This window comes from Xiphophorus couchianus, chromosome 20 (assembly GCF_001444195.1).
Source record: "Xiphophorus couchianus chromosome 20, X_couchianus-1.0, whole genome shotgun sequence".
Classification (NCBI taxonomy): Eukaryota; Metazoa; Chordata; class Actinopteri; order Cyprinodontiformes; family Poeciliidae; genus Xiphophorus; species Xiphophorus couchianus.
The window spans coordinates 30,390,076-30,414,993 of record NC_040247.1 but is presented as its reverse complement, the minus strand read 5'-3'; the positions used below and the strand labels follow the sequence as shown (position 1 = coordinate 30,414,993).

The following is a 24,918-nucleotide window of genomic DNA, read 5'->3' as shown; positions in this document are numbered from 1 at the left end:
TATGTGGGGGTGTGTGCGTGGGTGTGTGTGTGCATTGCTGTTTGTATTGCTTTGAGATGTGCACACTGTATGATCCAAGCATAAACAATAAAGCAAATCACTAGTGCAGTCTGCTGAAAATATGAATATTGCATCAGTCCCATTGACATCTCACAACGTTTGGATGGTGTCATGGGGTGATAGAACTTTCTGGTTTAACTTTGCCAGTATAGTAGTTCAGTTGAAGCCACTGCTGGCCTACTCAAAGTTCACCCCCTCCACATATTACAAATGCTTTTGACACCCCTGTGTGTCCGACCTGTCACTCAATGACTACTGGAGATAGGCACCAGCCCCCTGGCAACCCTACAGTGAAATCGGTCTGGAGACGATGGATGTATATTTAGTTTAACTAAAGGTCACAAACTGTAAATTTACCATGTTCAGTTTTATCTTCAATTAGACAAAAAAAACAAACTTTAAAGAATCAGAAGATCCCAGCAGAGTTGAAGTTGTTGTGTAGTAATCCTTAAACCAAAATAAATAATTGCAATGAAAACATTTTTGTCTCATCACACAAGTCAGATGAGCAACAGCAGGATGTCGCCGCCGTCACAAACCCAGAAGAAGAAAGGGAGTATTTGGAGGATGATGGCGGCGCTGCATGTTTTTTAATGACTTATCGCGTGAGCAAACTTAGTCATGTCTGATTTTAATTGCATTTCCTATTTAATGAAAACACCACAATTGCAAAATTGTGTGTTTTTTTTAACGTTAGTGGAATGTGTACAAATTTTTTAACAGGGAAAATATTTCAATTTGTGACTGAATTTGCAAGTTCAACTCATAGCTCAGTTTTCGAGTATTAAAGTGAAAATGTTTGTTTTCTAAAGCCTGAAACTACTGAGATGTTGCACTACCAACATTAATGTTCAAAACAGAAGGGATGAGAAAGGATGTGGATGTAAATGTGGGTTCAGTTTTAGTTCTAGTATTAATGAAGTCGTTACTCTCAAGTACTAGAAACAACAAAACCCCATTCTGATTAATGCGGTCCAACTCGCTGTGATTGGCCGCGGTGACGTTCACCTTCGTTTACGTTCACTCTCGACCTCAGATACAGGAAGCACAGGAATCTTCTGCCAGGTCCTGCATTTAGAACCAATCAGCTGTTCACAGCTATTGTACGCAGATCGGAACATTATACAGGCGAAAACCACAACCAGCTACTGGTTGGCTCCCAGCCTGCTGGGGCCGTGGCACTGGCACCGGGCGTGGAGATAACTCTGGGACTTTTACGGCGTCTCTCCGCAAATGTGTGTTAAAGTGAGTTGGGGTGTGTGGGGGCGTGTGTCTATGTATGTGTGCGTGTGCCCACGAGTGTCTGGGTGTATTTATATGCTGCCGGCTCCACTAGAGCTTATTTGCCCCTAAAAATAACACACACAGCCAACACCGCAACCCTCTCACACACACGCACACACACACACACACAGGGAGCATGGTGATGCAGTAAAGTTAAGGGAACTTTTGATTTTGTTTCACCTTTCACCCTTCAGAATTTCCACCTCCTTTTCTTTTCAAGCAAACTTCTTCTTTATCGTTACCATTCTTTCTCTCACATCCTGTCCTCGGTGTTATCTTTCCTTCTGGTGCTGCCTCTCTCCCACTTGTAGTCACAAGGCCATTTTGAGTATTATGACTGAAGATTTGACTCACCCAGCCAGTAATACAAAGACCCACACGCCTACCTATTGTGAGAACCAAAGCTCTTTAAGTCCAAAACCAGCTACTGGATGTCATTGTTGTCTCCCGTTTTTTTTAATTTATTTGGGTTTTCATTTACCTTTTTTTTTTTTTCTTTTTAACACATTCAGGCTTTTTTCTGCAGTTGTGCTTTCAACTTAGGAAGCGTACTTTGAATCATTAAAAAAATAAAAAGTGAAACCATTCATAAATCATGAGAGACTTCTTCAGCCGAACAGTAAAGCATCATCAGCCTGGCAGCTCCAACAAATGAAGGAGTTCTGGCTTTGTTCACGTTCTTGTCAGGACGGTTCCATCCAACCGGGGTTTGCTAGATGACTCCTTTCTTATCTTCTTCGTTCAAGTCCTTCTCGGTGTAAAATATGCCGTCCATTCAGCCTCTTTGTCACACTCTCAGATTTGAAGCGGAGTACAGCAGGACCAGCTTTTGATCTCACAGACTATCAGCAGTCAAAACAATGACGGAGGACGATGGGGAGAAGCTCTGAGAAAGCACAACACGCGCAACAAGGACACAGCTGTGGCCCGATTCTGGGTTTAACGCAGGACCTTTTAAAAACATGGTAGAGAGATTTATATTGTAAAAACAACAACAACAAAAAAACAGAAGTATTCTCATCCTGAACATGTTAAAACCCCAAACTTCAGTGTATGATTTTGGGGACGTTATGTGAGAGTAATAATTGAAAGGATGCACAATTTGAGAACAATTCTTTTGGTAGAAAATCTAAAGGCATCATGAACGGTGGGTTTGTGGAGTTGGGAGCATGGATCATGTTGAATTTTCAATTGGAGATCAATCGAACCGATTGGCCTCCAATTGAAAATTATGGATAAAGTCATGGTTGAAAGAATAAAGTCATGGTTGAAAGAATAAAGTCATGGTTGAAAGAATCCAATAAAAAGGTATTGTTTGTAGGTTTAGGCAACCAGAAAAGAGAAAGAAGATGGTCTGGTCAGATTTAACAAAGATTTAAATTTTTCACCTACATGTTAATGCTGTTCATCATCCAAAGGGTTACAAAGTGCTGGCGGTGTAGTGATGATAATATATATGGAGCTAATTCCAGGGCAAAAATGGGAGAAAACCAGCTGAGGCTTGCATTCTAGCTTGACAGGCCTAAACATACTGGGATGGAAGTATATCCAGGTGTTAGAATGGCCCAGTCAAAGTGTAAGCTTAAATCCATTTGAAAATTGGCAACAACACAAATCCGGGTTTAACTTTTCAACCGTTTTGACTGAGTATCAGGAATCTGTCCATAAAAACGGGCAAGAATTTCAATCTCTTGATGTGCTAAGATGGAGACAAACCCTAAATCATGGCTCTACTCAATGGGCTGAATGACACGCTTTCAGTTTTTTTTTTTTTTGGTGTTTTAAAAACCATCAACATATGAAAATGTTCACAGAGTGTGAATAGTTTGCGAGGCACAGTATAAGACATTTCTTTCTCATGATAAATTCTCATACTCTGTTTCATGTTAGCGTTGAATCTGTTCTTCTTCTTTGGCTCTAACAACTGTCAGACTGCAGATTTTATGAATTAGTCACATTTTCCATTGACTTCAGGTTGTTTATGTTGGGAAAAATTGTTAACTTCAACCTGTTTCCAACTACTCATGTGGTGCCCATGCTTTGTTCCGTATTGTGAAATATGCTCCGACGTTCTTTTCAAAAACTGCCCTGATATTAAAGGTCAGCTGGAAAATCAGCCATAACTTTATCATTTAGATCACCATGGACACATTAACTGTAAAAAAAAAAATGGATGTAATTGTCATGATCGAATAAAATATTGGGTACAACTGTAACAAAGATGTATTTTTAAAAAAAGGCAAACTAGAAATTTTCAGCAGCAAGTGGAACTTATTTGCAAACACTGTAAATATGGTCTGTGATATTTCAATTAAGCACCTTTTTAAAAGATTCGTTTCAGTCCAAGTCAAGAATGGAAAAATAAAATAAGTAAATGGTCAACAACACAGGAAACAATTTATCACCCAAACGTTTGGAAATGTACTTTTTTTTTTTAAATAAGAAAACAATCTGAAGCCCTTTTTATGATTCGGATCTTTAATGAGATTCAGATTTCAGAAAAATGAATTTTATTGTTTGAGCAACTATAAAACAAACATTATAGTAAACAGATGTTTGCATCCTCAATTTAATACAGTCTGTTACCACAGGCAGGTTAGATTAGCCAGTTCTGACCCGCAGGACAAAAAGCATGAAATTGGGCCCATTTTATCAGCAGCCCTAGAAATCAGAACTGGTTCAAATCAGCATAAACGGGTCAAATCGTTACAATTACTTGACACTGAAAATTGGCAGCAGAACTCTGTGCTTTTAAAGAGATATATAAATAAACATAGAAATATAAAATGTATAACTGGACAAATAAATCAGTCATTTAAAACAAAATGTCTCTCTCCAAACTTTTTACATTTTAATATTTTTGCATATCCTAAAAATGAAATTTCTTGAAAACCACAAAATGCTGTTGTGGTGTGATCTGTCTTCCATGCTGTTTTTCATACCAAAATAATGACACATTTATTTTTGAATTGATGACTCTTTTGATTCCCCCCAACAGATTTGTATTTATAGCACCAATTTTACACTTAAAAGTGACGCTTTCCATTCCGTTGTTTAAATCTAAAAAAAAGAACACGTAGAATTATGTTTTATTTCTGAACTTTCTCCTCATGTAGTTTTATGTAAAACAGCTTAAAGATAGTGTGATGAACATAATGAGAGCTTGTTTTATCTGAAGCCACCTACAGTATAGCATGCTGGCCGGAATCAAAATGAGAGAACAGCGCCGTGCACAGGCCACAATCTGCTGTGCATGCTGTGTTTTCTCTGAGGAAGAAAGGCATCGAGGGTTAATTCAGGTCATTTCCACCTTAAATCTGCCAAAGGAGCTTCATGTGAAGGCTTCATTCAGCCTAATTTATCTCACTAAAATCTGTCCAGAGACTCTGAATTTTCGGTTTTCTGCCTCAGCCCAGAAGAAGCTGTTCTTCCAGTTCGTCTCTGCGTTTCCTATATATACATCTGTCCCTGTGAAGCATCAGTGTGTGCTCAGAGCCAGCGGGGTAAACACGAGGATATTTTCACATAAATACACATTTAAAAAGGATGGAGGTGTGAGGCAGCATACAGATTCATGTCCTGTTTTGTGAAGAGGTTTGTCCAAGTCCAACACGGTGAAGCGGTCTTTAACAGAGCCTTCTGTGAGCCTTCTATTTGCTCCGTTTTACAGTCTTTTTAAAAAAATTATTCTAAAGAAAATTGCAAAAAGGTGAAATAGATAAATAAATAAAAATCCAGGAAATCATAGAAGTTTTATGAAATGTAGGAAACATCAGAATCTGAAGCTTGTCTGATTTGCCAGCACAAATTCACACCAAAGGTTCACATTCACATTAAAGGTGACCCATTATGCTTCCTTTCAAACAAGCTAAGATAGGACTGTGGTCTATACAAAACATGTTCACAAAATGTTTTGCACAAAATTGCTCTCAGATAATGAGGTTTCAGATAATGAGGTTTCAGCTGCTCTGTCCTTTCTATCTTGAGCCGTTTTTAAACTGAGCTGTCTCAAGGTAACGTCACTTTCATGCAAATAAGCTACTGCTGGCCACGCCCCCAAGTCAAGGTGAACACACACACTTCATCAAAAACCATTAAATGATTGGGATTTATTAGCACATGGACTGTTTCTAGAAGCAACAGACACCCAATTGGAAGGACAAAAACAAAAATGATTTTTGTTTGCGTAGTAGATCCCTTTAAAGGTTGTTTTTTTTGTGTGTCATTTTGTTTATCTCATATTAAGCTTATATTCGGTTCACGTGAGAGTTATTTTAGGTGTATAAAAGTATTTTGTTGTTTAGCCTGAGCGTCTACATTGATCCAGCGTTCTGGGAGACCAGAAGCAATCATTTTTGGAAACCGTGGGGAAAAATGTCAAAGTTCATGTTTCACTGTGTGCAGGCGAGCCGCGTCTTTTTAAAATCACTCTCACAAAAAGCAAACCTGGCACAGTTCAGTGCTTGTTGCAAAGTTCTATGGCAGCGTCACAGCGCCACCGATTGGCCTGACAGACTTACTGCAGCGTTTTCTGTGCGGACGCTTCCTGTTGCAAGGATGCATGTTATTTTTTTTGTCTTTATCATTTATGAAAATTTACCATGTTGTTTAGTTATTCGTCATCTCCTTTTTCCACTACACTGGTGCCTTGTAAAGTATTTATTATACTTTATTAATATAGTTTTAATTAGACTAGACAACGCAAAGTAGTGCAGAATTACAAAGTGGAAGGAAAAGGGATTCAAATTTTAAAACATCTAGAAAGTGTGAGAAATATTTTTATTTATCTGATACCCCAAATTAAAATCAAGCAGCTTCAGAATGGATCTAATTAGTTAGCAGAGAACATAAATCCAGTTCTTATAGAACATCAGGGAATCAGTTGTGGAGATGCTTAGAGCAGAGTTCTGTTATAAAACGGTTCTGAACCAGTTCTATCGCCTGACAACAGAGAACAGCACAGCTGGAAGCCGAGCAAGACATCAGCAAGCAGAACATCAATCATGGAGAAGTAGCTGAGATTTAAGGCTTTGATTTGGAATCTATTGGCACGACTGACTTATAGTTGTACAACCAAAAATGTGTCCTTCATGAAGAACAGTGGTAGACAGTAAGTTATTGTTGGAGGGCAGCAATAACATTTAATAATTCAATAATTTTATCTACTGTCATTTTATGTGTGCAGACATGAGGGAAGGTCTGAAGAAGGGATCAACTTTATATCCTTATTGTAGAAAAATGGACAGACTTATAACTAACTGCATAGGGAAAGGAAGTGAAGTTTCTTAACATTTACTTAGGCTTTTATTACAATAATGCATAGTTTTGGGTAAAAATGCAAGAACTAACAAATACATCATGTTTATTTGTTAATGATATTTTCTATTTTGAATTGAGCGTGCAGCTTCATAATTTGCTGGTGTTCCATCAAATTTGATCAAACACCTGATGGATCTGTGTGTTTGCTGAGTTCATTATAGGAGCTGCTTCTCAGTGAAACGCTGGTGGAACCGTTCCTAAAGGGTTAACAGAGGAGCCATGTTGTGATGACGTCCTGAAGGCGGAGCTTCAGAAAGAGCAGGAGTTTCTTAAAGAGACAGAGGCCCAATTCGAATGGGTTAAAACACAAACGCATTTTTGTATTGCGTTTGTATTGTATTTTAATACAAAAACGTAGTTTTATACTACAACATTTTCTGTTGTAGTATAAAATGTTTTATACTACAACAAAGCAGTAAACATCATAACACCTGAAGGTAACATAGCTACTTGATTGTGCTATAAAATGGCACTATGTGACTGAAAAATACACAATACTGTACCTTAGTTCTGCTCTTCTGCTCTTGATAATGACATTTTAGAAATGACAAAGAACTGGTCCAGGAACCTAAATCTTGTTTTTTAACCATCTTTTTATCAACGCTTTTTGCATATTTTGAAGTGTAACATTAGAAAAGGTCAATAGAAATAGCAAAATTCAAAATACAATCTGAGCAAAAGTTTCTGACTTTGAGCACAAGGGGAGTTGGGTGATGTGGAAAATCGTTGATCTAAAGCCCACCGGCAAGTTCATCTGAATTACTGACAAATAAAAGCGGAGCTTTTGAATGGACCTTCTTTAATCTCAGACTTCTATCTGACTGAAATGCTGCAGTGATCTTTAACAAGGTGAGTGGCTGAAACTCCTCTAGAGGAAAGTTAAAGACACAGTGCATGACAGCAGTTGTCATGCACTGTGTTAACGAGGCTTAGTTGATCAGTGAGAATGCATCATGCATACTCACTTATAGTGTTTCTGTTTCTCTTTATTATTATTATTACTATTATATAATGTTCCGTACGTTTTACTACATTCAGCTACTTCTATACCTTCAACTAATTGTGCTAGTTCATATTATCAAAACGTTCTGCTTCTTCTGGAGATTTTTACTTTGACTTTTGCTAAAATTTACTATTGTACTTTCTGAAATATTTGTGCTTTTTTGTGCAAATTTTTTTTGCCCCATTGAAATACATTGAAATTCCACAAAATTCTGCTAAAATCTTCTGCTTTTTCAAAGCTTACTACATCTGCCTATTTTGACCTAGAAACTCCATTCAACTTTGAAACAAGTCACAAGACTAAACTGTATTCAAAAGTCTCAGCTTTTTGATATCTCTTGTGGTTTTTCCACACTTGCGATTTATGCAGTGAGTTATATGGAGATTTTGATGGTTTTCAGGTTTACCAAGTGATCCTATACTGGGATTCTCTGTCAGTTGTTAGAGTGTACGCTCTAGTAAGGGACCATTTTTGAACTTTTCATGCTTTTTGACAAACAAAATGATGCTGTTCATACATATTTTACTGCACAGGAATAATTTATGCATTAAAATGTAGCCACGCATGTCTACTTTAAGGAACTATAAATGTCATTACTACAGGTCTCACTGTTTTCTATCAAACTCTTCTGGAGTACGGACATGTCACACCTTCTATTCCTTCAATGTATTTCTGTGTTTCTATCTGTGTGTCAGCGTTCTGCTTGACTACCTTCCTGTATATGCCTTCTGCTTTTACTGCTTTTACTGTCTACAAAGGTCTTCTGCAAACTTTAATCAATTTTAGCTATTCATATATCAAAATGTTCTGCTTCTTTTGATACATTAAGCGATTTCTTTTGCTATGTTTCACTTTTCAACGTTTTCAACCATTTCAGGTTTTATACTAATTTCTGCTTCTGCGAATCTGTGCTATATCTTTGGCTCAATTTCGCTCTTTAGGAAGATATTTCTACCATGTATGACTGTAGCTTTCTTCTGCTTTTTCCATACTTCTTATGCTATGTTCTGCTGTTTCTTGCTTTTTCTGCAGCAATCATTCTGCAAATATGCATTCTCGCGGCCGTTTCGCTAGAAACAGCAATTTTTCTAGTTTTATGTTTGTGTTTTTGTGGTTTTAATGTCTGTGATGGGTGCTATATTAATATATTTTACTTACTGATTAGTGTTTTAAGGAGGCTGGGTACAGATTGGATTTCGTTTTCCTGGTTAAAAGCTTGTTGTCCATACATCGTTAATTTTTTGACCAGTAAATCTTAGGGGCCACTACTGCCACCTACTGGAAGGAGGAGTTTGTGCCAGGAATGGGAAAACTGAAAAAAGCGAGGCTTCTACTGTGTGTAATTTATCAAAATATCATGTTAGAGTCCGAGTCCTAATCTATACCGGAGGTAAGCATTTGAATTGAAATATTTCAAATGCTTACCAGTAAACATTTTTACTGTTTTTACAACAGTAAAAATGCCACATATAGCTGAATGGCTGATTCAGCTATATGTGGTTTTCTTGGCATTTCATTAAAAATAACTTTACTTAATTGGGATTGTTTGTACTTGGATTAAAAACTGATATAAAAAACTTTTTCCATGCAAATCATGAATTTATATTAGCGGTCCTGACACATCCTCACTTAAAAATAAGGATGCTGCAATGAGAGAATGAAAGTTAGTAATGAATATCACTTTTCTATCATATTAGATACAAAGTGTTTTGGTTTGTATGCTGCTTGGAACGATCTGTTGTTATGGTTCTCTGAGGCAGACAGAGGGTCCCGGTGGGGGCTGGATGTGAGCGATGGAGCGTTCCACCTGGATCGGGGTGCGTTCGCAGTGTTGGTGTTGCACTACACATCGCAGGCCTCCAGCGGGCTTAGGCCCCCAGGATTTAAGCAAGCAAACCACCAGGGGCCAAGGAGACAGACAGAGGAGAGAGAGAGCCAGGATGAGAGGAGGGACCATGGTGTGTGTGTGGGCGTGGGTGCGTGGGTGCGTGGGTGCGTGCGTGCGTGTGTGTGTGTGTTTGTCCTTCCATGAGTTGACTCCCCTGCAGAGGTGTTTTGTTAACCTCGTCTCTGGGAAACGAAGAGTGCACACGGCAGTATGAAAAGATACAGTGAGACACCCGCCCCAGGCCTACGCTCAGCTTTTCCCACACATGCACACACACATGCATATCCAGAAAATTACCTGAATGCTAGCTTTATCCGATGTTTATTAAATGGTTCCAAGGTGAATGTCAGGCCAGTGTGATGGCGTTCTGAGTGCCTCCTGTCAGAGAAGCGCCTTTCTTCCCTGCTTATTTTTCTCACTTTGTGATGGTCTTACCCAAAAGTAGAAGTAGTGAAATAAAATCACATTTCACACATCCTGGGAATTCAGAATTGATTCAAAATGTTAAAAAAATCAATTTTAAAATGTGTTTAAGTTGTACGTCTTTGAAAACTTTGATTTGTGAGTGTGCTGCATGTCACCTCCTCTCATACGCCGTATGTATTTTTAGTAGGGTTGTTGTAAACTAATATTTTAGTAAACAAGTAATCTATCGATTATTCTTATGATTAAACAAGTGATCGTATAAAAAGAATGATCAAATAAACTACTGGTAAATCTAGCATAACAGCAGTATTACTATCGCATATCAACATCGGTCCAATTTTTCACAGTTAAACTTCCCTAACAGTTACTTTTCTGTAGTTTAGAAAATTAACCTGTAAATATAATAGCTCACTTTCTAAGTTAACCTGAAGAAAAGTTACACAAAAATCTGAAATTATATTAAATTTAATAATAAAGAGGCAAGCTCACAAATACGCTAAGCTAACTTAATGTAGTAAGTTACAGGGGCAATATGGTGTCATTTTATAGCACAACCAATTAACTATGTTACCTTCAGTTGTTATAAACATGCTATATACTGTATATCAAATATGGCTTAAAGAATTTTTTACTTTGCAATGTAACCCATTGAAATTGGGTCTCTGTCACTTTAAAAACTCCTGCTCTTTCTGAAGCTCCGCCTTCAGGAAGTCATCACAACATGGCTCCTCTGTTAACCCTTTAGGAACAATTTCACCAGCGTTTCACTGAGAAGCAGCTCCTATAATGAGCTTAATAGATCTGCAGATCCACCAGGTGTTTGCTAATTGCTGCTGGCTAGTCTGAAGGAGCTGAGTGGGGGAGGCTGTTCTGTGAGGTGGTGCTAGGTCCACGCAAACATTTTTCACAGCTTGGTGGTTGCTATGGAGATTCAAAGATTTCTCAAATATCCTTGATATCAAAAACTCCAGGCATGTTTTTGATGAGGAAACCTAAACTGATGGAATTTGATACAGTCTGGATTTTTTAAAATAAATGATCTATTTGTTTACAATGTCTTCTTCTCTTGTCAGTCACATAATTTAAACAGAACCTTTTGGTCCTTTGAACTGGAAAGTTGTTTCTGAATTTGATCATAGCCCTAAAATTCAGAATCAAATCATTAGGCACGAAGAGATTTGCATCTGTACCTTAACGACGTCTCCATATCCAAGGCGGCAGAACAAAAAGGCATCAAGCATCACACATGGCTTTGATGAACGTCATGAAACCGCGCTGGAGCGAATCAGAGCAGCTGCAGCAGTCTGGGTTTGGACCAGATCCAATATGAACAGAAAGAGAAACACAGGTCACCCACCCGGCAACAACAGTTTACAATTCCTCCAATTGAATTTACAGAAGTGTTCATTAATGAGTTTTAGTGATTGAAACTTTTCGTAGTTGATGACTTGTGGCACCAATATGTTTCATAAGGTGGTTGCAGAAAAGAGCATTTGTTCTGATGTTATGTCCTGAAGCTGCTGAGGTTCTGTGTCTGTGTACCTCTGATGACAGGAAACGGAGGTTGGACCTTTAACTTCCCAGTTCCAGTTTCTAGAAGCCAGACTTATTCAGCTGCACTCAGGCATTTGATAAAAGTTTGTGTGTCAGATGAATTAGTCACCGCAATCATCAGGCAGCTGTAGCATGAAGTTGATTGACTTTAGCAAACAAAGTCATCCTGCTAAATGTTTTTTTCCACCTGACGAAAGACGGTTTGGCCAAATGAACTTTTGTTCAATAGCCCATTTCCATTTGTACACATTTTCCTCACTCTCTTCTTTCTTTATCCTCATCCCAATGGCTCCACCGCATGACTAGAACTTTAAAGCTGCAGCATGTAACTCTTAAAAAATATATGGATTTTTACATATTTGTTAAAACTGTCACCTTGTCATGACTGTATAATATGAGACAGATAATCTGTGAAAAGATCAATCTCCTCCACCTCCTCTCCTGAGCTGCTATTGCCATCTGAAGAAATGCACCAAAAGCAACCAATCAGGAGCCAGGAGGAGGGGCTTATCCCTATCAGTCTACCTTGCATACTCGCTGTTCAACGTGCTAATGCTACGGGAAAACGGTTTATCCACCGCCATGCTAACTAGCTTTAGCCTTCTGGTTACTTTTGGTTACTTACAAAAGCTGTAGGTAACCAGAGGAGGTGCATGCGATGGTGATTGACAGCGCTAAGACCCTCCTGCTAGCTCTGATTGGTTGCTTTTAGTTAACACTGGAGGAAAGCAGAAGAGCTCGATTTTTTTCACAGATTATCCGTTTCATACCAAACTGTCACGACATGGTGACAGTTTCAGCCAATAAAAAAAAACATTTTTAATGAACGTTGCATCTAAGTTTTCTTATGGTTGTCTTGTGTTACATTCTCACGCAGCAGTCTGAACTTTTCACCCCCCGCAAAAAAAAAAATCCAATCTGAGCCGCTTCTGTATGTGGAAATTGGATTTGTATCCAGTCGTTTTCAAAGCGTCTGCAGTCTGAATGGCCATGTTGCATTTTCTCCGAACTTTACATCATTCATGTGAGACGGAATCCTGAAGAACGCTGTAGGCAAGAAGCTGGTGTGGTTTGAACGTTCTGAGATGGTGAGGTCAGCTTCCAGGGAAGAGCCAATGTGGCTGAGATGTGTTGGAGTGGCAGAGAACAAGGTTATCACAGCGATGAGTGTTTAATACGGACCCTGTCTGGACGAGAAGAGAAAACAAGACCTTCAAAGAGACAAAGGAAGGGCCGGGGGGGAGGGGAGGCAATCTGAAATACTGAGAGGGTGAGAGAAGAAGGACGTTGGTACCCATAGGAGGAAACATAATATTAATAATCATTATGATGTTTCTCATTCGCTTTGCAGTATTGATTACACTACATGGTATAAAGCACATATAGAAAAAAGACTTTGGATTCTATTTGAGTTATACAAACAGTCTGACAGACAGAAAGGCCTCTTCAGTCTCCTGTGTGCCAGGCCTTGATTTAAATGGACAAACATTTAACAGGGATTTACGGAGGTATGTGTGGTCTTGGAAACTCATAACCGCAAACTCATAAAACAAGTTGGAGAAACGCTAAGCAGATCCATGTCTGTAAAGAATAATGGTCCAAAAAGCCAATTGTCTTGCTTTTCACAACGTGCATTTTGATTTACAACTTTGTTCTTTCTGTGCCTTGTGGAACTCACTTTACAGAACCTCAAACAGACTGAGTGTCAGCTGCAGTTACTGTGGAACAGTCTGAGGGTGTTTTCACACCTGGTAGTCCAGCAGACTTAAATTGCAACATTAGTTACATTTTCAGCTCCTGCGGTTCTCTTTCACACTGAACTGTGTCAAATGAACTAAATCCTTTGAAATACCTGTTCCTCCTTGCCTGTGGGGGCGCTCTGCACCAAGAACCACTGAAGGAAACAACACAAAAACCTCTTAAGAAGACTCACACAACTTTCTTCTTAATGAAATGTAAACAAAAATGGATTGGGGTCAGAACGGAGTGTTTCTGACTCCACTCAGGAGAATCAGGATTTCACTTTTGTCTTCGGCAAAAGACGACGATGAGCCATTTCTCCTCCTAGCAAAAGACTTGTGCGTTTGTTTTGGTTGTATTTACCCACTTTAGTCCACTTCCTGCTTTTCAAATCAATTCAAAAGCACATTACACAATGTTACATGTTAAAAATAAAACAACTGTTGTTTTGTGCACGTTTTCTAGCCACATGCTAATTTGCAAACCCAGTCCTTGGTAGGACAGTTATTTAAAAACAGCAAAATTGCCACAGAGGATATAGCCGTTCACCATCATCAGAGTAGAGGGCTAATTTACAAATGTTATAATATTTGACTTTTAGCTTTGAAAGAACATAGTCTCTCGTATTTACAAGCATGGAAAACTGATCTGCAAACAGAAATCCCTGAGGATGAATGGAATAACTCATGTCTATTGGCTCCAACACAAACTATTGGCACAAGGTTTAGATTATTACAATACAAATGGTTATTTAGAACGTAGATCACTCCTGTAAAACTTCACCATTTCAATTCAAACATTCCGGATGTGTATGTCAAATGTAATATAGATTAGGGTACTCTTTTCCATTGTATGTGGCAATGTCTGGAGCTTCAAACGTTCTGGAAGGAGGTTATCATGTTCATTTCTCGCTTGATTGAACAGGATGTGCCAATGGACAGTAAACTTTGCTTGCTGCACTTTTTTCCAGATGGATTTAAATGACTTACAAAGAGAAAGAAGCTTTTGAGTTCTTGCTTCTTGCAGGCTAAACATTTGATTGCTCTGAAGTGGAGGAACACAGGAAGACCAAAGATAAATGAATGGATCAAACTATTGAGTAACAACCTGGAAAAACTGACTGTAAAGAATTGACTGAAAAACTGTAACAAAAGGAAAGATTGAAGACTTTAAAGATATTTGGCTTCCCTTTCTACATCTTGTCAAACACTGTGACATGTAAACTTCATTTTTCTTTTCTATTTGTGCAGATGGAGTGAGCCCTGGGGTTGTGTGTGTGTGTGTGTGTGTGTGTGTGTGTGTGTGTGTGTTTGTGTGTGTGTGTGTGTGTGTGTTTGTGTGTGTGTGTGTGTGTGTGTGTGTGTGTGTGTGTGTGTGTGTTTTGGGCTCGGGGCAGGGATTGTACTGTATGTTAATTCATTTTTATCTATTTTTTAATTTTTCATGTTTTGTTTTTTTGTATGTCTGTATAGCAGAAAATTCTAATAAAAAAATTTGGGGGAAAAAACCCAGCAAAATAGAAATTAAAGATTCCTGCCACACACACACACACGCCGACTGACAGATGCCAAATTTCTACAAATTTCTGAATTTATGAATAAATAAAGTTTATTGAAAACTGAATAACGTTTTTGAAAAAAAACATGATGATAGATTTTAGAAAATACAAATTCTTCACAACAAAGTATTTTGGTATACTATTTGTTGTATACCAAACTACTTTGGTATACAGCCTCAGGGTTCAGTCATTGTTTTTTCCCTGGTCCAGAGTTCACTTTAACTAAACCCAGATCTAGGTTTGTAGGCAGACCAGAATTCCCTATTTTGGTTCACATCAGAGTTCGATTACGCATTCACACCTCCCCAGATGAACTGGACTTTCTTGCAAACAATCTAGTTTTATTAAACTGGACTAATCATGACTGGTGTGAGTGATTATCATGCTCATGGTAAAAATGAGAAGTGATGAAACATGTCAAGGTACAGAATAATTAAAAACAAGCTGCAAAACACTGGAGACTGGCTGTGGAGGTTAACCTCACCAGGACAACAACCCTAAACCAGTTTAGACCACAGCATATTCATGTCTAGTCAAAGTCCAGGCCTAAGTCCAGTTGAGAATCTGTGGCAAGACTTGAAAATGGATGTTCACAGATGCAAAAAGGTTTGGCATAGTGAAGAAAAACAAGCAAAACTTTCAGTTTTTTCAAGACCAAAGTTTGTAGAGACACTGTACTTCAAGAGTTGCAGCTGTAACTATAGCAAAAGGTCCATTGTATGCTACGACAGTACTGACTCATGGAGGTTAAATATATATGCAGAGCACACTTTTCAGATTTTTATCTACAAAATATGTAAGCCATTTATCTGCTCCTTCTGTTCATATAAACAACTCTGTTTTTAACATTCAGAATGAATGAAGCACTTTCAGTCCCCCTTCAAAAGAATGGGAACCATTATTAGAGCTACAGCGTGGCAGCGCGTCACTGCGTTAACGACAATCCAGCCCCTTGTGAAGTGGGCTCTTTAAAGGCGCAGGTGTTTATCTTGAGAAAAATGGCAATTGAATCCTTGTTGAAAATTTGGATTGATTACATTCTTTTATTTTAGTAAAATAACTTCTAGACTCAACACGCGTTTAAAGGCCGTTGCTGGCCATGGAGCGGTGCAGACGCTACATAATCTGAGGGTTATGAGAAGGCCTATTTCTGTAAGGTGCAGCTGGGACTTCAGATATGAGCCTGAGGTGAAGGTGGGAGGATCAGGTTATTCTGACCAGTGTCATTTTCTCACACATCTTCTTCTATTGTGTGTGAGTGTGTCCGTTGGCAGCATATCAGACCTGTCTGGCCTGGAGGTGCTGTGTGTGATAAGTCACTCACAACCAGACATCCATCCAAAACATTCCCATATCAACACAAAAGCTAGCCCTGTCTTCGAGACCGAGATCCCAGCGGTTTGTTCCTGGAATCTGTCTCCACTCCCCCGGATTGGGAGCCACTGCTCCAGCTGAGGCCCTGCTTCTCCACAACGCCTCTGTTTCTTCTTTGAGACCTTAAAATTTCTCTAGCTGCTTGTGTTCCTTCTTCTGCATCTATCACTACTGCCCTCTTTTCTGCTTTGTTCAGCATCACAATGTCCGGTTGGTTAGCCATCACCTTTTCAGCAGTCTCATTCTTGGCGGTTTCGTTCTCCATCACTCTCGGTGGCGTCTCCCACTTTGACCGGGGAACCTCCAGTCAAAGTGGGAAATATATATTTGATGATATACTGTTTATATCAAATATATCATTTGATATATTCACAAATGAATATATCAAGTTTTGTGGATATTTTAAGGTGACTGATAACCAAATTCAAATGGTGAAATATTGACTTGTTTGCTCCAGCGACTGCAATCAGATTAAGGCATTGTTCTTTTTTCTACTGTGCTGTTCTTTGGGATGGCAATCAATTATTTTTTTTAATATCAGATTAATCATTATGCTTAACTGTAAATATGCATGTTTTCAAAAAAAATTGACAATTTTTTGAAAATTCAGGAAGGTTTAAACCAAATGATTTTGTGTTAAATGTTAATTTACAAACTGCTTGTTCTGTGGTGGAAGGATATCTCATCGCTTCAGTATCTACAGACTACCTCGGTTTTATCCAAACATCCATCAGGGTGTTTTTTTAAAACAAAATTTGCTGCTCAGCACACCACTTAGACTCTCCTTGGTCATATTTTCATTTGTGCGTGCAACTCTGCATTGATGACCGCAGTACAAGAACGCGTAATGGGCTCGACACACAAAAGGCGATGTTGCTCCTACTCCATACCCTCCTAGAAGAGGCTTTTAGGTCAAAATAGTTGATTCAATTAATCTGCTTTATGTAATATCAATGCATTAAGCTTTCCAGAATAACTGCATTTGTTAATGGGATACTGTTGACAGTTCTGCAAAAAACAGAACTTCAAAAAGGTGCTGATGAGATTTCATTGCTGTGCTCTTTTGTCAGGTATCTCGCCAAGCTGTCATCAGTGGGGACCATCAGGGACGAGGAGACGTGCGAAAGGTTACGAGGCCTTATCCAAAGACAGGTACACTCAATGGAAGGACCGACAGTAAGGGGGTCTGAGTAAGGGTCTGAAACCCTTCTCTAACACACAAGACAGAATTCCTCGCCTTGTGCAAGGAAAAAAAATAGTCTTAGCTGAGTTACAGCAGTGAGTTTTGAGATTTAGGAAAAAGCATGTTCTAATTCAGGGTACTGTCAAATAGAGTTGCCCAGATCAAGATGTTTGTTGCTACAGAAGAGTCAAGAAAAGATAGGTATCAGCGAATACCAAGTCCCAGTCCAGTACTCCATCAAAGTTATTCAAAATAAAGTTAGGTACAGGTACATAAAAAGCCTTTTTTATAAAACCAATATGCATGCATTCATTACACATAGAGTGAAATAGTGTCTCAGAAAATTTTAATATTGTGAAAAAGTTAAACTTTGGAAACTGGTTGTGACACTCCCTGATGCTGCATCCAAGCATATTCATAGAAAGCTGAGTGGTAGGAAAAAGTTTAGTAGGAAAAGGTGCACCAGCAACAGGGACAACCGCAGCCACTTCGTAACATTAAGAGCCACTACACATAGACGGCTCCTACACACAGGATACAAATGTTGCATGCCTTGAGTCACAGCACTTCTGAACCAGCGGTAACGGCCAAAGTGTCTCAATTGGGTTAAGTAGAAAAAGAACTGGACTGTTGCTCATTGGTCCAAAGTACTATTTTCAGATGTGTTTCATTTTGACATTAAGGTTCCAGAGATTAATGTCAGCTCTGGAGACACATAGAATCCATGTTACTTGAAGCCCAGAGCGAGGTTTCAACAGTCAGTGATGATTTAGGGTCACGTCATCCGTTTTCTATATTGAAGTCATAGGAGTCATAGAATGGCTCCTATAGTAGAACATAGAAGCTGTTCGGGTTTCGGGTTAGCTCCTGCGGTTAATGCATAAGAAGCAAAGTTTATCGTGGACAAGTGGCCAGTCCGTCACAGGGCAAGACAAGCTGAATATAAGCTTCTTCATGTCTTTCGGTACCACCTAACTCTACAGTCAAACCAACTCATTGACAATGAAGAGCAAATTGTCAACAAACTTTTGTTATACTATTACCTATTGTGTACTACTTCACAGACTTGAGTGCCATGAATTTTTTACATCGACTTTGCCCTTTGCTGTTGGCCAAACAGCAGAATTGAACCTGTTCTATTGACAGCTCCAGGAATCTAAAATGCTGATTTGTCTAAATATTAACAATGTTTTGATCAAGAATAATATTGTCTTTGTTACCAGCCTTAAGAATTTAAGAATTGTCAAGAAGACTTGTGGAGATTTTAAATCGCTCATCAGTGATGTTCTAGACCCATCATATCAGTTTTACTCAATAGCAGCAGATATTCTGTTCTAACATTAGGATTAACTTTGGTTTCTAAACAAATATCTGACTCAAGATAGCTACAGTCTTCAAAGAAGTTACACTTTGCCCCTGTTGATGACATGTTATTAAGATTTTATAGGTCAAAGTGCTAGGCTAGCATTAGCAAGTTACAGTTTTGCTATGACTCATGGATAATTATCTACAGCTTTTTAAGGTTGTTGTTCATTTATTTCAAAAAGGAACAATGCACATCACATAATATGCCAGAGTTAGCCATAAAGGCTAGTTTTTATCTGCGTCAATATAAATACAATATATTACAATGCAATACAGACATCTTATCAAGCTTCTTTCAAAAAAAGAGAATAATAATATAATAAAAGGCATTTTTTATTTAAAAGGAGCCTATTACAAAATAAAAAAATACATTTATCACAAAAGTTCACCACAAAACAAACAATATATATAAAAAACAACAAAAAACAACACAAATAAGGTCCTAGTTAAGTATGCGCAGAGCAGTCTCTAAAAACAACTTGATTTCCTGCTTCATAAAGTTATCACTTGCTTGAAAGTCTTAAAATTTGAAGATCATTTCATACCTGTGGTTCTTTATGCGTTTAATGCCGCTCAGAGCTGCAGGGGAACTGGTGACTAAACTTCAAACTGTCCCCACTTTCTTTTTTCCACACTTCAAATGACAATGGTAAGGAGTCCGTTCATATAGTTAGGTCATGTTATGACCGTAACATGTCCACTGTGCTTGTGCTTCAGGTGCAGATCTGTAAGCGCAGTGTGGAGGTGATGGATGCGGTCCGCCGTGGAGCACAGTTGGCCATAGACGAGTGTCAGTTCCAGTTTCGCAACCGTCGATGGAACTGTTCCACTCTGGAAACCATGCCTGTGTTTGGCAAAGTAGTGACCCAAGGTAGGGTTGTGCACGGCAGCAAGTCCTGAAGGAACACCACTAACAGCATCAGTCAGCGCTTTTATGATCAGTCACAATCTTCATGTTTTTTAGGTCAAAAGTCAAAACTACTTTGCATTTGGCTTCATTCTAATTCTGAGTGTGTTCCCTGTTTAGGCTGCACCATTCAGAGCAAGAAGCTCTTTTCATTTATACAAAATGTGTCTGTGTTTTCCTACGTGTGTTAGGCACCCGTGAGGCAGCCTTTGTGTATGCCATCTCAGCAGCCAGTGTGGCATTTGCGGTCACAAGGGCCTGCAGCAGTGGAGAGCTGGAAAAATGTGGCTGTGACCACAATGTGCATGGAGTCAGTCCAGAGGGTAGGTCTCTGCAGCGCTTTCACACATGGAAAGGGAACAGAAAGGCCAACCCCATTTACTCTTGAAAATAAGATGTAATAATGTGACACTTTAAATAACTCATTTTGACCTTATAAAGCCAACTCCGTCATAACGGTAATAACCACTTCCTGTACATGTTTATGCGTTTTCAAAGGTTTCCAATGGTCAGGCTGCAGTGATAACATCGCATACGGAGTGGCCTTCTCGCAGTCTTTTGTGGATGTGAGAGAGAGGGGTAAAGGCCAGTCCTCCAGCCGCGCTCTCATGAACCTCCACAACAACGAAGCTGGGAGAAAGGTAGCTCACTGCTCAGTTCTCTATGAGAACTGAATTGCCTTGTGGCTAAAATCTGCAAATAAACTTGCATTGCTTTGCTCAAATTTAATTTCAATTGCCATCAAGACTCAGGATTGATGAGATAATTGAGTTATAGATGATCAGATTAAAAGGTGTGGTTTTACTTCTAGTTCGCCTCCTGTTCAGTTATAGTTACTACCAAATCCACAGGAAGTAACAAGTCAATAGAAACTTTTCTGCTAACAAGAAAAAATCCTCAAAGTTCCAAAACAAGCTTCCACTTGAGGAAAAATGGGGTTGGTTGAGTTAAACATTCATGTAAGTCCGACCTTAATCTTAAATTTCAGTCTAATTTATGTTTTAGGACAGAGATTCCAGTCCTAGAGGGTCTGCAACAATTAGATGCCTCTGTGCTATAACACACCCAATTCAAGTAATTTCATGATTCGGACACAGGTGCTTGAGGACTGGAGTTGCCCATCCCCATTTGGGGACATTTTTAGGACAGTCAAGTCCTTCTTAGTTTGAGAAAAGCCCAAATGTCATGTCCAAGTTTGTTGGTTCGTGTCTGTCATCTTCATCATTACGTTTTATCAAGATGATCAGTCTGTTAGTGATATAATGTTACACCTGTCGGGTGTTGGTGTTCAGAGAATGACAATGGTTGTGATATCTCTTCAGGCCATTTTGTCCCACATGCGAGTGGAATGCAAATGCCATGGCGTGTCAGGTTCCTGTGAGGTGAAGACCTGCTGGAAAGCCATGCCACCATTTCGCAAGGTGGGCAACATCATCAAGGAGAAATTTGACGGCGCCACAGAGGTGGAGCAGCGCAAGGTGGGATCTACCAAAGTCCTGGTGCCTCGCAATTCCCAGTTCAAACCTCACACAGATGAAGATCTGGTCTACCTGGAGCCCAGTCCAGATTTCTGTGACCATGACCCACGTACACCGGGTATGTTGGGCACGGTGGGACGCCAGTGTAACAGAACGTCCAAGGCCATCGATGGCTGTGAGCTGATGTGCTGCGGCCGAGGCTTCCAGACGCAGGAAGTGGAAGTGGTGGACAGGTGTAGTTGTAAGTTCCACTGGTGCTGTTACGTGAAATGCAAACAGTGCCGCAAAATGGTGGAGATTCACACTTGCCGGTGATGCAATCTGCAGAGAGGGCCACGTTGATAGACGGCTCCTCAGTGACGGTCCAGAGGGAGCAAGGAGCTCCATGAAACTCCCTCTTCTTCTGCTTTAAAACCATCCCACCCTCCTAAAACAGCAATGGGCAATGATTCTTTCAGGTCAATCATCATCACGCAAATATATCCTGCTGTAGTAATGGCTACTTACAGTAACAGAGTCAGATTTTTTTTTATATAAAAGAACATCCATTCTCTTCCTGTCTCCCTCATGCTCACATTTGGTTTGTCACTGATGCCTTTTATTTTTATATTCTCTAACTTATTTGTTGAGACTGAGGAGATTGACAGATGATGGACACAGAAGGAGATAAGTTGGGACAAGAAGTGACAAATTTGGAACCGCGACTGTACAGTCGAGGGTGGAGGTGGGGTTGAGGATCAGAAGGAGGGTTGCCGGCCCACTGTGCTTGATGATGTTGCTGCTGCTTCCAGGACTCATTTGGAGAGCCGGATGTGAAAAAAGAGAGTCGGCAAGTCTGTCAGAGGACGCACCCGCACAACACAGAGAAACACAAACCTTCTGTGGATCTTCTGTGGGTTTCTCAGTGTGCATGAGTCCCTAACTGGCCACTGAAATACGCTGACGTTGACACGCCAACTGGGTTCTTCCTCCGATGAGGATGATGAATATAATGATGATAATGGAGAGGAAAAAGCCACTTTCGTCTCCTTCTGGTTTGTTTCATAGCACTGGCAGGTGATGGGTATCGAACAAATCTAAGATACATGCATACACAGTAGGGGTGTAGCAAGAGGTCATGCCAAGAAATCTTGCACACGTTAAAACACTATAATGTTTCTGGCCTGAGTAAAATTAGTGTCAGTTTATAAGGCAGGTTTCTGGATATGAAGATGAGAGCTTAAGGACAGACCATCTGTACCTACAGCTGTATTTCCATTAGAAATGTGCTCAAACATTGATATTCTGCTAATGTTAACATAATTGTAAGAAAACACTTATTTCCAGTAGGTGGGAAATGCAATTAAAATCACACATGAATGAGTCTGCTCACACAATAAGTAATTAAAAATTAAGGTGGTGACGGATGTACACACTGATAAGAAATATATTCATAGTTCAGCCATCAGAGGAGACGTCTTATTCAGGCAGAGCAGCAAACCCCTTATACTTCGGAGCATCTACATAAGCTGTGTTTTGCAAAATTGTAGTTGGCGATTTTTTAGAATAGCTACGGATTCAACTTGTTTGAATGCCAAAATCAACTTTTAATGAACTGTGTGATACTTTGAGAGCTCTGGGAGAGCCAGCTGTGCATTGGCTAAAAATACAAACTGCCGAGTATAAACTGAAATGATCCGAACAATACAAAAAAAAGTGTTTCTTTTACAGTTTTGTGAAGTGCACAAATTTGGATAGAGCCAAAAAAAACCTCAGTCTGGTGCAAACACTTTTCATTGACAAACATGAGGTTTTCTTATTGCTTTGTTTCCATTAATTTACTTTCACAATCCCAGTTGTGTTAAATTTTATGGTTAATGGAAACACAGCTACTTATCTGAGACTCTTATCTAGAAGTAAGAAAAGAAATCCTACTTGAGTTGCCTCCTTTTGTTAACAGATTTAAAAACAAAGACTTGTAACAATGCTGGCCCAAAGGTTTGTTGGTAAAGCATTGAAGAAAGTGTTTTATTAGTATCTATTTAGATATAAGAAAGAGATGAAAGTTGGCATCTGCTTTGTAGAGTCCCGTAAGTGTCAAACCAAAGTTGGGTTCACACTGCCCAATGTCGTAAGAAAATCTCTGGCTGTGAACCTGAGTATGTGTTCTCTGGCCATTAAGTAGGGCAGATGGACCAAGTGCTGATTTAGCACTTGCACTACCAAAGACCAAATAGTGTCAGAAACGCTCTGGGAAAATTGTGCAGCATGGCTGCTACTCCAACCAACATCTGATTCTTGTCCTCTTTTGCACAAGCATGAGAGCTACAACCGTCTCCTTTTGCTCTCCCTCTTTTCTCAGTCTGACTTCAATAATAAAGTCAATAAAACCCACAAGTTGGCCTGATGGAACTGCCATAAAAGAGTGGGGATTCCAAGTTTTTCCTAAAAATGAGCTAACATCTTGCCTCATACTTGCAATGTAGTCCATTGTTCTGACCCGGCCGTCTTGCTACACCACTAACACGCAGTAAACCACACCACAGAACAACACCTGCATCCAGCCATGACTGTCCAGGACACCTGAAAGCTTCTGTCTAAACATTTACCAGAATAGATTTGTAATGACTTGCTATTATTCCTTTTGTGTTCTTTCGGAGTGATGTTGACGTTAGTTGCCATCTGTCAGGATGTTAAGTTTGCTTCATACAAACATGAATAACATGCATGTACCAGCCAACTCTCCAAAGACAAACACACACATATTCACACCCAAAGGGGTCATCCAGAGGGCATGTTCTGAGCATGATTGAAGCACTTTCTCTCCAAGCGCACATAGAACCCTCGGCACACAGCAACAAGTATTCAAACTTACATTCGCTTACCTTCTGTACATCTATTGCACTCACTCACACACACACACATAAAGTTATCAATGCCACTGTCAGGACTTCCTGTACCTCCACCATAAAGCCAAGCTTCCCTATAACGTGTTTATATCATAAAGATAAACTGTCAATCTGTAAAGACACTGAAGAAGACCATACTGCCTATGAATGTATGCTGATAATGAAATATGATGTTTTTAAGTTCAGTGTTGTCATTTTTTTAATAAAATAAAGATTATATGGTGTTTGTGTGTGTAGGTAAGTGTGTGTATGAATGATAAATATTAAATATTAAAGAAAAAAGTAGGAAACCATGAGAAACATGAGAGATTGCGTTTCACCACAAGACAAACGCACGCACACACACACACACACACACACACCCGCACACATATAGTATGTCTTCATACCTTCACAAGGTCTTTGCATCAACTTCCATCCATCCATCCATCCATTTTCCGTTCACCCTTGTCCCTAATGGGGTCGGGAGGGTTGCTGGTGCCTATCTCCAGCTACGTTCCGGGCGAGAGGCGGGGTACACCCTGGACAGGTCGCCAGTCTGTCGCAGCATCAACTTCCATTCATTTTGTATTCATTTCTACAGCCTAACCCTAACCCCGAACCCAAAAACAGCACTTCTTATGGGACTCTAGCTTTGGGCCCCATAAGGAGCAGTGGGTCCCCACAATGTAGTATGTCTTAGGAAAATGGTCCTTACAATGTATGAAAAACAAGGACACACACACACATACGCCCACACACTGCTGACAGACATTCACATATTTCAATAAAATCGTCCATTTCCCGTGTCTTCAGCTGTATTATTATGTGACCACAGTTTGCTTTGTGCAGCATTTTGAGTGCGTGTGTGTGTGGGGGGGGAGGGGGGGTTCTGTGTGTGCTGCATTACAC

General features: G+C 39.5%; 1 protein-coding gene across 1 annotated transcript in view; it reads left to right on the top strand.

The window, feature by feature from the left end:
* wnt4 (wingless-type MMTV integration site family, member 4) overlaps positions 1-24,251 on the top strand; it is a 36,663-nt gene extending 12,412 nt beyond the window's left edge. The window contains exons 2-6 of the mRNA XM_028003748.1: positions 17,277-17,358; positions 19,472-19,625; positions 19,853-19,984; positions 20,160-20,302; positions 20,984-24,251. Of these exons, the coding sequence (XP_027859549.1) occupies positions 17,277-17,358; positions 19,472-19,625; positions 19,853-19,984; positions 20,160-20,302; positions 20,984-21,454 (982 nt within the window). The 3' untranslated portion in view covers positions 21,455-24,251. The remainder of the gene's footprint in view (positions 1-17,276; positions 17,359-19,471; positions 19,626-19,852; positions 19,985-20,159; positions 20,303-20,983) is intronic.
* The last annotated feature ends 667 nt before the right edge of the window (positions 24,252-24,918 follow it).